Genomic DNA, 14,073 nt, shown 5'->3' with positions numbered 1-14,073 from the left:
TCTGAATGGCAGCAGACTATTTTACACCTTTAGAGCCCCATTAAGTCACTGAGGTCAACAGACCATCTCAGGGGAGTTGAGGCTCTCTGATGTGTGCAATGGTTTTCAGCTTAACTCCTCCCATCTGTGAAAGTTTTAAATCCTTTAAACTTTTGTTTTGTTAGCAACTATGAAACTGAGAAAGGCTTAAGTGACTGTACAAAGTTCAAAGCTTTATTAGTGATCCAAAGGCGGAGAGGAAGAAAATCCATTCTGAAATACTTGACATTAATACCTTAGTTACCATTAGTACCTTAGATTCAGAGGTTTTGGATTGCGTGAGGTACTTGAAGTTTGTATGTGTGCCATTGGATCATTCAGGCACTTGTTTCCTATATTCCACTGTGGCTCTTTTCCATATAACATATGAAAGTGTAGTAATACACTTATCAAAACAAAAAAGTTAGTATGCAGGATGTATTTGGCCCATTTAATGGTCATGTACTCAGTGAGTTCGTCTTGATATCTGGCATAGTGACAAAGATGTGCAATTGATATTGAGTCATTATCCCTAAACTGCTTCTGGCACGGTCCTCCTCTTTCTCACCTCTGTTCTTTGCTCTTCTCTACTTAACTATTTCCTCCCCCTCACCTTTACCACAGATACGTGTCAGCCCTGACGACACCAGCCCGCCTCTCGCCAGTGGATTTCCATTACTCACTGCCCCCGCAGGTGCCTACCTTCCAGATCACCTCCCCCAATGCCAGCCATGCCATGTCTCTCCCTCCCGCTGTCCACAACCCCTACCCTCTGGAGGATGACCAGCCTCTGCTGCGCCGCTACCAGGTGCCCCTGCACGACGCCCAGTGTCAGGAGCCCTACCGGCAGCAGCGCCGTACCTATCTGAATGACAGCAGGGGCAGCCTGCCCTCCAGCCCCTACCGGCTGGCCGAGGACGAGGACTATGAGACCACGCAGGAGTATCTCTCCTCTCGGGAGCAACCAAAGAGAAGTGGGTCTAGCGGATCCGGGAGCCGGCGCTGGCGGAGATCCAGACTGAACGGCCACGTGGCCCCGCGTGGATACGAGGCGTCTCGGGACTACGGCTCTCGAAGCTGCCTAACAGATAGTGAGTCAGAGGAGGAGGGTGAGAACACGCCCTTCCTCAGTATGCAGAACATGAACGCCGAGCCCTCCACCATCTACAGGCCGGTGGACAGTCGGACTTCTCACTCATCGGGGCGGCACAGTGGGCATGGGAACATGCATACAAGACTTACACACTCACGCTCCAAACCGGACAATACACCCCATTAAAGAGAGAAAATGAACCAACAAAAATCAATATACTATAGACCTGCATCTATAAGAAATATTTTTATTTTATATAACTGACAGATATTCTAAACAAATGAAATATTTATTTTCATTTTAGCAAAAGTTGTCTACTAGTTAACAGCAAAGACTTTTTATAGGGAAAACTCTATTTATATGTACATTTTGATTTACAGCATAAAAAGATGTGCCAGTTTTTTCACAACGTAAAAAATAGAGTAATATTGTGGTGCCTTTTGCTGTATGCCGATGCCAGAGGGCCAGTGGAGGTTTTTGTAGCCTTTCTTATATGGACGCCTCATTTTTTATACACGTTTATGTTTTTTTTCTCTTGTTTTCCTGTTTTTCCTTTCTTTCCAAGTTGCGTTCTTTTAGGAATCTAGCCCCACTGGAACATTACCCCTTCCATATCACGCAATATAAACCACTTCAACATAAAGTGTATGTTTACATTAATATGATTCGCCTGTAGGGTTTATGATTTGGGATCTATCTAATAGAACGCCTGATAAATGCAATGCAGATCCTTTTTGCCCTCTGACTAATGTCTAGAGAGAGAGAGAGAGAGAGAGAGATTGTGTGTGCATGTGTGTGTGTGTGTGCGTGTGTGTGCGTGTGTGTGTGTGTGTGCGTGTGTGCGCATGTAAGTTTGCTTGCATGTATTTGTGATTGTTAGATGAATTTCATTGTTTGTTGTGGTAACATCAGATGTGTGGGTCTACTGGGCGCACAGAGCAGGGTGTCTCAGTAGAGCTGACAGAAGAGAGTCTCACTGAACCGTGCTTTACCAGAACAGAAACCCCCAGCACAGGTGGATAGGTTGAGCTGCTGTAGGGTCGTATGTTATGCAGGTCATTGCTTGATGTGTTTACAGCTACTCTGCCCCTCCCCAACCTGCCCCAGTCAAATCCCTTGTTTCTCAGCAGGTTTTTTCCCATGATAGCCTCCAACTTCTTGGCCTGTCTGTCACTCTCATGAGGCCAACAGCCGGTGAGTCGCTTGGTACGGGGCTGCCCCTGCCGTCAGTGGCAGCGGCTCGCAACAAAGAGACAAAACAAAAAGATTGCATCTGTTTCTCTCCACTCCACCCCTAATCCCATGCCTCATCATCCTCGTGTGTCCATTCTGTTTTTGTGGCCAGAGTTAAGGGCCACACAGTGTCTCAGGATTTCCACATGCCCCCCTTATACCCCGTTCCCCTTCTTCCTCAACTTAAGGTCTACCTAAGACTAAGGTTCTCAGATGTTGAGGGCCAAGATGTAAACATCCAGTGTACCAGTTCCCTGAACACTCCCATACAGAGAGAAGGAAAGCCAAGTGGAAGCAGCTCAGTGGAGAACAGTACAGAACATACTAGACAATATAAAAGAAATAGCTGTGAAACTTTGGAGGATCATACAATGCAAAAATATGCAAACTTTCTATTTTGCTGTTTGATTACATCATTTTCTAAGAGGTGACTGTAGTGTGTTGTGTGTGAAAAAACTATGTGATGCCTATAGTGTAGAAGATGAAATAACATGATATAAATGCATATTTACATTAATTATTTTTTAAAGCCGTTATGCAGCCATCGCTCAGATTGTCAGCCTTCCTTGTTCACATACTCATGTTCATTGAATGACTGTGTCCATGAATTATTTTTATCACTTGGTTCAGACCGCTCCACTTAACATGCACACTTCCAGTAATGTCAGATAACATCCAACTGTAGTGTCTCCTCCAATAGTACTGTGTACTGCTTTGTCTCGTTGACAAATCTAGTCATTTCAAAATTTAGTCCGTTACTGATAATAATTTTGAAAAGTAAACAGAATCATTTAAGCCCTCTGTCCTCCACTGAAGGAAAAGTAAATATTTAAAAGATGATTCTAGAAATGTCAAATCCATTAAAGCGATTCAGTGAGAGAGGACAGTTGATGATACTTCATCACTGTTGGTTATGTTTCTACTCTTTATTAAAAAAAAACAACAGAATGCTGAATTATCGGATGATTATTGGTTAAAAAAATCATCTTAAAAAGATTGATCTGCAATCCTAACTGCTATATGGTAAACGCACAGTGGCACTGTTATAGAGAATGGTCTTTGGTCACACCTCACAGATATTTCATTGAGTTTCTCACCTCTGGGTCTAATTTTGTATGTCTGAAAAATGCAAAAGAAGACAGTGCTCCTCTAGTTTAAATGTGATACTTCCTTCACTTTGCCACTCCTCTCACCCAATTGAGATGCTACCAGGTACGTCCTGCCAGTCTCTTCTGTTTTATTTTATAACCCCCCACCCCACCTGACCCCACCCTCGCTTGAAATGTTTGAACACCTCTCCTCTGCATGTCCTTGTGGTCAAGGTTAGATGGGTGCATGGTAAAAAAGCAGCAGACAATTCTTTTCCAGTCAGTGAAAGTGTATTTCATTTAACATTCAGCAATAAAAAAAGAACCTTCCCCCATGTCATTCCTGAAATATGCTAGAAAAAAAGAAAAAAATGCGAGATTGTCATAGATTGTAAAATAAAATGAAAAATGAATCCACCTGTTCATATGAGAAAATAAATCTTTATTCATATCATTTTATGATGTAGTCATTTGTGTAGAAAGCTTTGCTGTGCATTTTGATTTCATCTTTTATCTTTGGCTTTAAGGTCTGACTTGTCTGGCGAAATGCATACATGAACAGTCTCTCTCCGGAGTATATATACAGGAAAACTAATTTCTAAATGAGCTGTTTACTATGGGGACCGGGTGTTACAATCTTCTAGATATTGAAGTGTTGTTTTAGATCTAGTTTAAATCCTGTCAGTGGGATACCACTTACTAGTCTAGTATATGTGCAGTATTAAGGGTGACAACCAGAGAAATATGACACCACCAAGTATAGAGGTAGCTGGGTATGTGAAGTTACAGTGAAGTGCCAGACACAGAAGCACATGTGCACACACATGCACACACATACATACATACATATATACACACATTATTGATACCATTAGATACATTAAAGTCATTTAATTGTCAAAAAAAAGGCTATAACTACATTCTTCAATAGCAAATTATTTGTACCTCTGGTTTTCATTTTATGTCTCAGTTTATAGTTTTTCAGTTTATTTATATAGGTGTCATATGCAGACATTCCAATGATTATCAATGACTATAGATTTCATTCCGAAAGTAATTTTGTATGCGATTCCTGTATTGTTTGGGTTTAGATGATGCACTACCATTACTACACCACTAGATGGTGCCACAGCAGCAAGACTGAGAAGGCCCAGCACTGATACCGCTGTGCTATTGTGAACCAGGTTTCATTCCAACTGAACACTACACCAGATCATTTCACTGCTTCGCTCCTCTCTGGTGGAAGGTGTGCTGGGTAGTGAAATCGGCTGCTGTAGTGTTTGAGTTGAATGGAAACCTGCAGACTCTTGGGTCACCATGGCACATGATTGACAGCTAGTGGTTTAAACAATTAGCAAACCTACACATTCTCAAATGGACTTAATTTATCCACCTGTTCACTTGCATTTGAAACACTTCCATAAACACTACTTCAATATGGGGAAGTATTTGGGCCTCCCCCCAAAAAATAAAACATTGTGAATTTGACTGACTACTGCAGTTACTTTAGTGGCTACCAGCATGCACTTGCAGCAGTTAACTTGCTCAGGGTCTTGCAGACATTGTTTACCCTTGCCACCCTCTTTACTGAGAAACTGGGCTCTGGCCCCCTGAATACTTTAAAGTCACTCAAGTCATGAGTTGTTTCCACCAGAGACCTCTCTTTAACCCTTTGATGCATAAAGCACCTTCTTGAGAGTCAGTTGCAAAACAGCCTCTGTGGAGCTTGTTAGGGGTTCAGTGTCCTGCTCAAGGACATTTCAGCAGAGCGGATGCACTGCTATCTTGGGGGCTTGAACCAGGGTGCTCCAGTTGAAAGGAAGCCGCTCTAATCTCAGCTGCCACAACATGCATTTCACACTTAAAGGATAAGTTCGACGATTTAGGACCGGAGATATTTCGAAGATATTTTGACATACCCCATTTGGACTCATTGTCAGCAGCAAGAGGCCTAGCAACGGGAGTTCACCGTTTCAACTGACAGCTGACTCGGGAGCCAATAACCTATTGTTTGCGGGTCCAAGTAGGCTACTACAGGTATGTAACACACAAATTGTATAAACTGTGGGTCCAAAATCTTATCCTTAAAGATCAAATTTAAATATTAATCAGTAGAAAGGACTGGTGTTGAAATGTTTGTGAAAAAGCTGTGAAGTGTTTCCCATAGGAAGCATTACATTCAAAAGCAAATGTAGGTCAATGATTAAATACTCATTTCTCTATACCTCAATATACTGTATGTCTTTCAGAAGTACAATCCCACGTTAAATCTTGACCAGTCACTCATCCAAATACCATATGGGTATCCATATATAAATGGATATCCATGATTCACTGTGTCCATGAGACATGCTGCAGACATTCTATAGCCCTCAAATAATGTTTACCATTATAAAGATAAGGGTCATTTTGACTTGGAAAATTTGTCAAAAGGTGAAAAATATAAACCTAGATTAGCTCATGAACATGTCTGTGAGAAATGCTTGTAATATAAAGTAGATACTTTTTTGTGTTAATATCTTCAAACAAATACCATTGCAAGACTTTTTGACCATTTGTATGCTTGTTAATATGATATGACATGAAGTATTTTTTTTATCACTATTTTTTTGTCTTCTATTAGAAAAAAGAATGATGTAGGTTCACAGTGGAAGCAGGGCACCATCAAGGGAGGCCTCTTGGTTGGTGCTGTTGGATCATTTTGTCCCACTGGGTGGCGCTGTTTTACTCGACTTGAACACTTCTCATCCTCTCCTCACCGGTCAGTCAGTCTTGATCTGACTAGATTCAGTTAGCCTAGCTGCCCTTACCTCAGCACATTAAAATAGGATCTATCTAATGGGATCTAACCAACCATCTATGCTTCAGCCTTCAGTTTCAACAGACTGTAAGGAAAGAGAGATGCAGCAGGCAACATAAGGTGCTGATTTTAATGAATATACATTGCATTTTGGTTACAAATATACAATTGTAGATAAATGACTGCGAACCTAAAGAACACAAAAGAAAACAAAGGTACAGTCTTAAACCTACAGAAGACTTATAATACAGCAATCATTCCGTTTTAACAGATGATATTTAAAATATAAAAAAGTAATTGGTCCACATATATAACTAATATGAAAGGCCCTCAAAGCTACTGTATAACAGATAAACACAGGTCTGACTGTTGTTTGCCACTATTCATTTCACTGTATTTGACCAAAATAACATAACTCCATTTGTCCCAGCAGTCATATGACTCGATGAACTCTTTATGCAAATCAAACAAGCAAACAGACCAGAGAAAAAGCAGTACCCGCTCCGTTTTCATCAACAATATCAGCAGCATAGTGAATGTCCTCAGGTAGCCAACTTTAGCAAATTATCCTGGGTGTCTTGCAAGGATACGGCTTCCTTTTTCGGCAACGTTTTGGAGCTTCTCCCAGATCCCCTGCATTTAAAATAGAAAATGTTATTTTGGATACATCTGTGTTTTTCCTCTTCTACTGTACTGTTGCTTCTTTCTTGACTAGACCATAATGATGGGCCCTTTCCAAAAGGTTGTTTTCATACCTCCTACATGCCAGACGCTGTACACCATTGTTTACATTTATTTATTGATTTATTAAATTTAATTTAAATGTTTTGATTTTTGGACACATAAGAAAAGCAACTTTATGGATAGGAATACTAATTGTCTCTGGGTCTTACCTGTCCTCCACATCTTGTATTGTGTCAGGTAGGGGTGAGCCAAGTGTTTCTGGTAGAAATATTGCAGCCACCCCACTTAGGATTGGAGCTGCTCCATAGATTAAACCTGGTAGCCAAGCTATATAATCCCCAGCGAGAAGCACCATGGGTGCCACCATGGCCCCTACGCGAGCCGTCATGGACACCCAACCCATGCCATTCTGTCTGTTGAACAAAAAGAAAGCACAACCATAAAAAACCATAAACGGCCATAACAACCAAACTGATCCTTCAGGATCGATGCTGATAGTGCAGCAGTTATATCGTCTGTCCCTCATGCATCCAAAAGTCATTACTGGCAAGCTTTACTGATCACAAGTATTTGTGTCAGTGATGAATATCAATGTCAGTGATGGTTTTAAACAGTAGAAGTGGAGAGATTAATAATTTAGTGTGTGTGTGAAAACATTCATTCTCATTTGCCTAATTTTCAATAGATTTTAACACAGATGTCCTAAAATCAATCTAGTATCCATACCACAGGGAGTCCAAGAGCCCCTCAAGTCTCTGATTTTTTTTTCTGTTTTTCAAGAAACAATAGTAAAATCTTTCCTAAAGGTCATATAGTCATATAAAACAACCCCAATATATAGTCATAAAGGTCATATAGTCATGTCCCTAAAAGTGGTTAGTTTAAAAATGCTGTCTATCGAATCAAATTGAAAATCGCAACCAAACTTCAGAATTGTGAACCCAAGAATTTACATAGAAACAATTCATGACATCCCTGCTTGTTCCGCTCTTCAGAAAAAAGACTTACCGAATGACGGTCGGGAACAGTTCCCCAGCGTACAGATAGCAGCAGTTGAAGGAGGCAGCAAGGCAACCTTTACCCACCACAGCTAGACAGGTGCGCACAGTCTGTTGCTCTGCACAGTAATGAAACATCTATCAGATCACTCCACCGCTGCAGCAGTGTAATACTACAGTGGTATGGTAATCATATGCTGTGTAGTTGTGCAACAGTCAGGCTTCACTGGTATCATAACATACCATAGGGCACCAGCAGGTTGGCCAGAATAGTGACTCCAGACAGGATGAGTGCAGCACATTGTGATAGCCGGCGCCCATAAAAACTCATAGACACAGTTATGACTACTTTAGCAGGGATATCAACAGCTCCGAAGATCACTTGGATTAAGTAGATGTCCACTCCAAACTTTTGCAGATCCATGGCAAGACCATAGTAGGCAAAACTGGTTGATAACCTAAATTAGGAGCATATCAAAGGTATTTATGGTGTCATATGATACACTTGAAAACTATCCCATAGTACCGTGCATCATCACTGAGTTCCAGCACAAGAGCAGGGAATCTACCAGACAGCGCTGAGGCAGATGGTCATCGTCCTCATGGTGGGGGTGCGGAGCAGGTCCAAGATGGAGTAGTTGCCCTGTGAACAGGACATCTCTTTCTTCATGGACTCCTGCAGCATCTACACAGGAAGACAGATCATTCTCAATCCAAATTCATTTTTAGACATAACTGTGTACGCAGATAGCTGGTGCGGTGACACAAACACACTGCACTCCCTTACTTCAATGTCAATTTTATCTCCTTCTTCACAGCGTCCATTCACCCGGGCCACACTTTTAAGGTTCTTGATGGCTTGCTCAGACTTATTATTCAGGACTAACCATCTGGCAGATTCAAGAAACCACCTGTAAGACAAATTTGCTTAGTTCCTTAAAATTCAGATTTTCAAAGTTCAAATAATGTAACATCAATTACGCTAGCTGCTAGAAAACATCTGCTTTGTGTTTTGGTAACCCAACTTTTCTGTGAAGTTCAATGCTCCACATCTCACCATGAGTAGAGGAAGGAGATGTAGAAGGGCAAAGACACAGCCAAGGTTAACCACCGCCAGTCCCGAATGAAGTAGGCTATGGCTGCCAGGATCAACTGTCCCATTGTGTAACAGTAGCCTGTCCCTGTGCCCACCACCGTTCGCACACGAGTGGGAATCCACTCCACAACTTGAAACAAGAGAATCACAGAACAAGAGATATTTTAGAGGTCTTAATATTGTTTATTACTGTGACCTTGAGCATGTGCATGTGATTAGCTGAGTGGCCTATTGCCCTCATTCTATAATCAATTCCAATAACCAAAATATATCTCTCCATTTAATGTAATTCTTCTGTTCTGTTCTGTTGTGTTCTATTGAATGTTATTGCTTAACCCTCCTATTATGTTAAAATTTACAGACATCGTTTATGTTTGCGGTAAAATTGACCCCAGCAATTTAAACCTACAAAAAATGATTGTAATTGAAAGTTTTACCCAAGTTTACACTTCAGAACATCAGCAAGTAACACATAGCAGTTAGTCAATACTGAAAAAAATAAACCAATAAAAAGTAAATTAATCACCCAAATAGTCTTTCAAAGAGCTGTGACAGGACCTCATTGGCAGAAAATCTTCAGGTGAGATAAAACTATATAAAAACTTGATAAAACTGTTGTCTTATGTTAGGACCCTGAAGCATGGGAACGTTTTTTAAAGATCAAAAATTGCATGGGAAAGATCCCTCAGTTATCAGTCAAAACAAAGAGAAAGAAAATAGGGGTAAAACTTTATATTTTCTCTGGTTTTATAAGGCGTTTGTGTTTGGGGTCAAAATTACCCCAAACAACATTGTTGCATACAAAGTGTGTACAGGACCTTGAAAACGTATCATCATGTTAAATTTTATATTTACCAGTTTTCCCCATGAAATTATGAAAAGTCATCGAGTATCAAGCTGAAAAAATTATGTTAGAGACGTTAAATGTTGAATGGACCCCAAACATAATAGGAGGGTTAACTATCAGCATAGCATCGTTACTAATTGCCATCCTACACAGATTTACAGGTTTCATAGTGACAATTATTTTTCACGGTACAACGCTGACTGCTGTCCCTCCCACTAACTTACTGAGGGAGAAGGAGTTGAGCCCAAGGCCAGACAGAGCCATGCCACAAACGAACCGGAACAGGCAAAAGAGAGAGAAGGAGGTAGAGAAAGCAGCACAGGTCCCTCCCACTGCCATCAGCAGGTTAGAGATTAGCAGAAGGATGCGTCGACCATATCTAGGAGCCAGGTGCATTTGTAAAGAGAGGTTAGAGCGGCCAGATTAAGGATATTTGCTGTCACAATACTTTTGAACTGTTACAGATACACAAACAAGTTGGGACCTGCAGGACCTGCATGAACAAAATAAAAAATAAAAGAAATTCTACTTGTCAAAGACGCAACAGAAAACGTAAAAACACAAATTGTAACAGTGATATATGGCTGTTTTATATATAATAAATAACATACTCTAAATGTAACAACAGTAGTATCTTGGATGTTACCTGTCTGACAGGCTTCCAAAGACAATTGCTCCCACAAGCACACCTCCCATGTAGATGGTCTGTCCCATCTCCTTCAAAGGGCGCAGATCACACACCAAATGCCACTGACAAAAATTAAATACAAAAGAAACAAGGAAACACAACATTTAAAAGCCTGCACCATGTAAAAGGTTGACTCTAAAGCTTTGGAAAAAAAAATGCATGTAGTCCTACGTCGGATATGATTGTGGAGGTCATCTCAGTCATATTGTATGACCATCCATCTGTGCATCCCTGCAGGTCAATATCAAAACCATCCTCAGCGTCTCTCTCCTCCTCTGGGCTGGAGGTCCCGTTCTTATCCAGGAGGTGCCACTGTGGAGCAACGTAACGCTGGCACCTCTCTGGCTTCCCACTCTTGTCTAGCGGCACTGTGATCAGCAGGGTGTCCTGTGGGCTCAGCGGGGACCCGGACAGGTTTCTGTGTGCGCTGCAGTAGTGAGGGGGCACGCTAGCCACAAAGTTCTGCAGCAGGTTGTGACTGGCCATCATGAGGACAGGCATGCAGAGGAGGGTGACATGCAGGATCTGGAAGCGTCCTGTGCTGCCCACCTGCTCTAGCAGGTCACCAAAAGCCATAGCAGCGTACAACCAGATCTCAACAGGGAGACTCGATACTAATGTCACTAGATCCTGTTGCGGTCAGGTCCCTTTAAAACACTTGAACGTTCCAGTAGATGAAAACAGCATATGTTGTTCTAATGGTGATGGATGTCTAATAAACACCTGTGAAAACATTGAGGCAAACACATCAAATGCAAGAACTATCCAACGAGCATATTTCCATCATGCATTCATAGTTTTTAATTATTGCCATATTTGATAGACTTACCTGCTGGAATATTCCTCTCTCATTATATAAAAATGTACAAAAAAGGATGAGAACGCTGGCTCACAAAGTGTAACACTTTCAGAAAAAGAACCAACACATCATAGCATCCATTCAAGTGAAACCATGCAAAGTGTTTTAGAAAAGTTCCAGCCAAGGAGGGGAAAAAAATGAAAAAGAAGCAACGGTGGTGTTCTTGCTGGAGTGAGTAATCAGCTCTCAAATTCCAAAGGCTTTTCTGAACTTTGGATTGTTAGTAGCGCAATTAAACCTCTTGAGGTATTAGCAGCTTGTTTCATTGAACACTGAGGTAGAATGTGAGTCCTTGCTGTGAAGCAACAATGCCTGGTTTTAAGTCTTTCAGTGCAAATGAACTCCGACATCAAGACCATGCACATAAGTATGCATGACTTTTTCTCCCTTTGGATGGAGAGATACTCCCACTCTTTCTTGGTTACTCAGTATGAAGGACAGGGTGGTAGACTATGGCTATGTGTGTACGTGTGTGTGCGTGTACGTGTGTGTGTGTGTGTGTGTGTGTGTGTGAGAGAGAGAGACAGAGAGGGAGAGAGAGAGAGAATTTTAGTTTGCGTGTCTCAATTACTGACCTTTTTCACTATTTTGGAAGTATTTATTTATTTATTTGTATGTTTTAGTTTTCTCAACAATGCCAAATTTCAAAACACCTGTTAACCCACAAGCGCACAATTTAAGTGGTTCTGTCATTCATTTCTCATGTTTTTATCCACCAACATGGCTTGGTTTTTTGGATGACGAATAAACAGAGAAAAGAGACAATTTAGCCAGTGAAAGGAAAGACAATGATTAAGCATTTGAGATGTATTGCAAAAGATGTTGATCAATATTCAACCATTGGTGCACTGAACACTGCGCCTTTCTGTTGACTTTTTCTTATCTTCTGTCACCTTACGTTGTAAAACAGATTTTGTGGTCAATGAGTGACCATAAAATGTCTCCCCACAGTCTCCTTGATGAACTCACTTCATGTTTGAACTTGGAGTGGTGTGATTCAGCAAGCTCTTGGCACTCTGAAAGGAAAAGACTAATGGTCACATTATATAAGAGGGAATTATAATGGCTGAGGGGGGGCTGTCTAGAGTCTATAATTTACCTAAGAGAGAACCTAGGGGGAAAAGTAAAAGAAATACAATAGTTTTCAACTATTTAATATACGTCATCCAAATCACAATTACAAGCATTACATGAGAAGGAGTACATGCTTTTGTATGGGGATGCTGGAGAACATGTACCTAAAATATAAGAGATTTAGCCTGTTTTTGACCTGGTGATTAGTCTTGAGGAATGTGTGCTGCTTGTGTAAGGACCAGCATGAGATGTCAGGCTGAATGAAGCTGCAGGTGCAACGAGAGAAATGCAAAACAATCCAGCCAACTTTTTTTTTTTTGCTCTCACACATCAATCAGGAAATCATTGTTTTTTAAAAGTTCTACTCCTTCAGGTTATTTTGGAACTTGAGAGCCACAAAGTAAGGCATACATACAGGTAACAAGCAGAATATAGGAAACAAGCATTTTCCAAGAATGCCTAACCTCTTAGCGGGAAAAAGTGAATGCTGATAAATATGAAGTCACAGTGAATGATTACCTTCATCCCAGACGTTTGACCCGTTTCTATGCTGATGGAAATCGTCTCTGGGTGACCATGCCTCCATCCACAGGACACAACAGTGGTGAAGTGAAAAATGTGCTGAGCATGAAAACAATGTAAACCATTCTCTGTCTTGGTCACTAAATCTCAGCTCTCAACGCATTGAAGACTTGCAGGAGATTTCGAAGAGATGCCTGAGGTAGTGGTTTCCTTTACCATCAAAAAACCCCACAAAAAACATAAAACAATGAAAGTTTCTCAAAAGAGAAGGGTCACATTCTTCCAAGAGATTTTCAGAGCCATGTAGAATCATACGTTGAAGTTCTTTATTTCAGCAGGTATCCAGAGCTGTTAGATACTTGATGCATGGTAAGTTCGGACTTTAGACCTATGAGACTCAAAGGCATATATTCTGTAAACGATGGGACTTATCTTATTGCACCAGTTAATCCTCAGTAAAACGCAGCAGTCACGTGGACAACAGTGACCTATTACATACTCTTGTTCTGTTACAACCAAAGTGAAGAGATACAACTTTTAGCCTTTGTGTCAGTGCACAACCAGGAATGTGACAAGGTTGATTGGGTGATATTTATGTTTTGATGTGTGTAAGGGGTGAAAGGGTTTACAAATCACAGTTCAATAGATAACTTTGGCTGCTGGGCTACAAGCTGCCAAGCTTGGAAGTAGCCAAAGTTACAGCTTCAGGAATTATTATTTTTAATTGCATCAAATGGGCAATACCCATTTTGAATGACAATTTCACTGGTGATGACAATAGTAGTAAAGCACTTAAGCTATTAGTATGTAATTTTTCTAAAATTATTTCCAGGGCATCCTGGAAATTTTTTTTTACATTTAACTTTTCACCCATCAAGGTAATGGTAGCAAATATCAGTGTCTGTGTGTGTGTGTGTGTGTGTGTGTGTGTGTGTGTGTGTGTGTGTAGAGGCATATGGGAGTATGACACAAGACTATATGTGAAAGATTACATATAAATACAGACTCAGCACAAATGTGCTCTAGGGTAACATGTGTATGTACAGAGGTGACTAGGCATGTAGACGTGCCTT

The 14,073-nt window shown here is 40.9% G+C and overlaps 2 protein-coding genes across 5 annotated transcripts in view; one reads left to right on the top strand and one right to left on the bottom strand.

Annotated features, from left to right (window-relative positions):
- Positions 1 to 3,886, top strand: part of nrg2a (neuregulin 2a) — a 59,729-nt gene extending 55,843 nt beyond the window's left edge. For all 4 annotated transcript variants that reach the window (XM_078286537.1, XM_071898141.2, XM_078286536.1 and 1 more), the window contains exon 10: positions 643 to 3,886. In XM_078286537.1, the coding sequence (XP_078142663.1) occupies positions 643 to 1,297 (655 nt within the window). In that variant the 3' untranslated portion in view covers positions 1,298 to 3,886. The remainder of the gene's footprint in view (positions 1 to 642) is intronic.
- Positions 3,887 to 6,743: 2,857 nt separating this feature from the next.
- slc22a6l (solute carrier family 22 member 6, like) lies at positions 6,744 to 11,121 on the bottom strand. Its single transcript, XM_071898121.2, has 10 exons — positions 10,717 to 11,121; positions 10,504 to 10,607; positions 10,082 to 10,236; positions 8,972 to 9,140; positions 8,702 to 8,825; positions 8,484 to 8,599; positions 8,158 to 8,372; positions 7,925 to 8,033; positions 7,126 to 7,329; positions 6,744 to 6,865 (listed from the first exon to the last, which is right to left on the bottom strand). The coding sequence occupies exons 1-10, from the start codon at positions 11,119 to 11,121 to the stop codon at positions 6,775 to 6,777; spliced, it is 1,692 nt and encodes a 563-aa protein (XP_071754222.1). The 3' UTR covers positions 6,744 to 6,774.
- Between the last annotated feature and the right edge of the window lie 2,952 nt (positions 11,122 to 14,073).

Source organism: Centroberyx gerrardi, chromosome 11 (genome assembly GCF_048128805.1).
Source record: "Centroberyx gerrardi isolate f3 chromosome 11, fCenGer3.hap1.cur.20231027, whole genome shotgun sequence".
NCBI classification, from domain to species: domain Eukaryota; kingdom Metazoa; phylum Chordata; class Actinopteri; order Beryciformes; family Berycidae; genus Centroberyx; species Centroberyx gerrardi.
The sequence above is the reverse complement of the archived record's forward strand: the minus strand, read 5'-3'. Positions and strand labels throughout refer to the sequence as shown.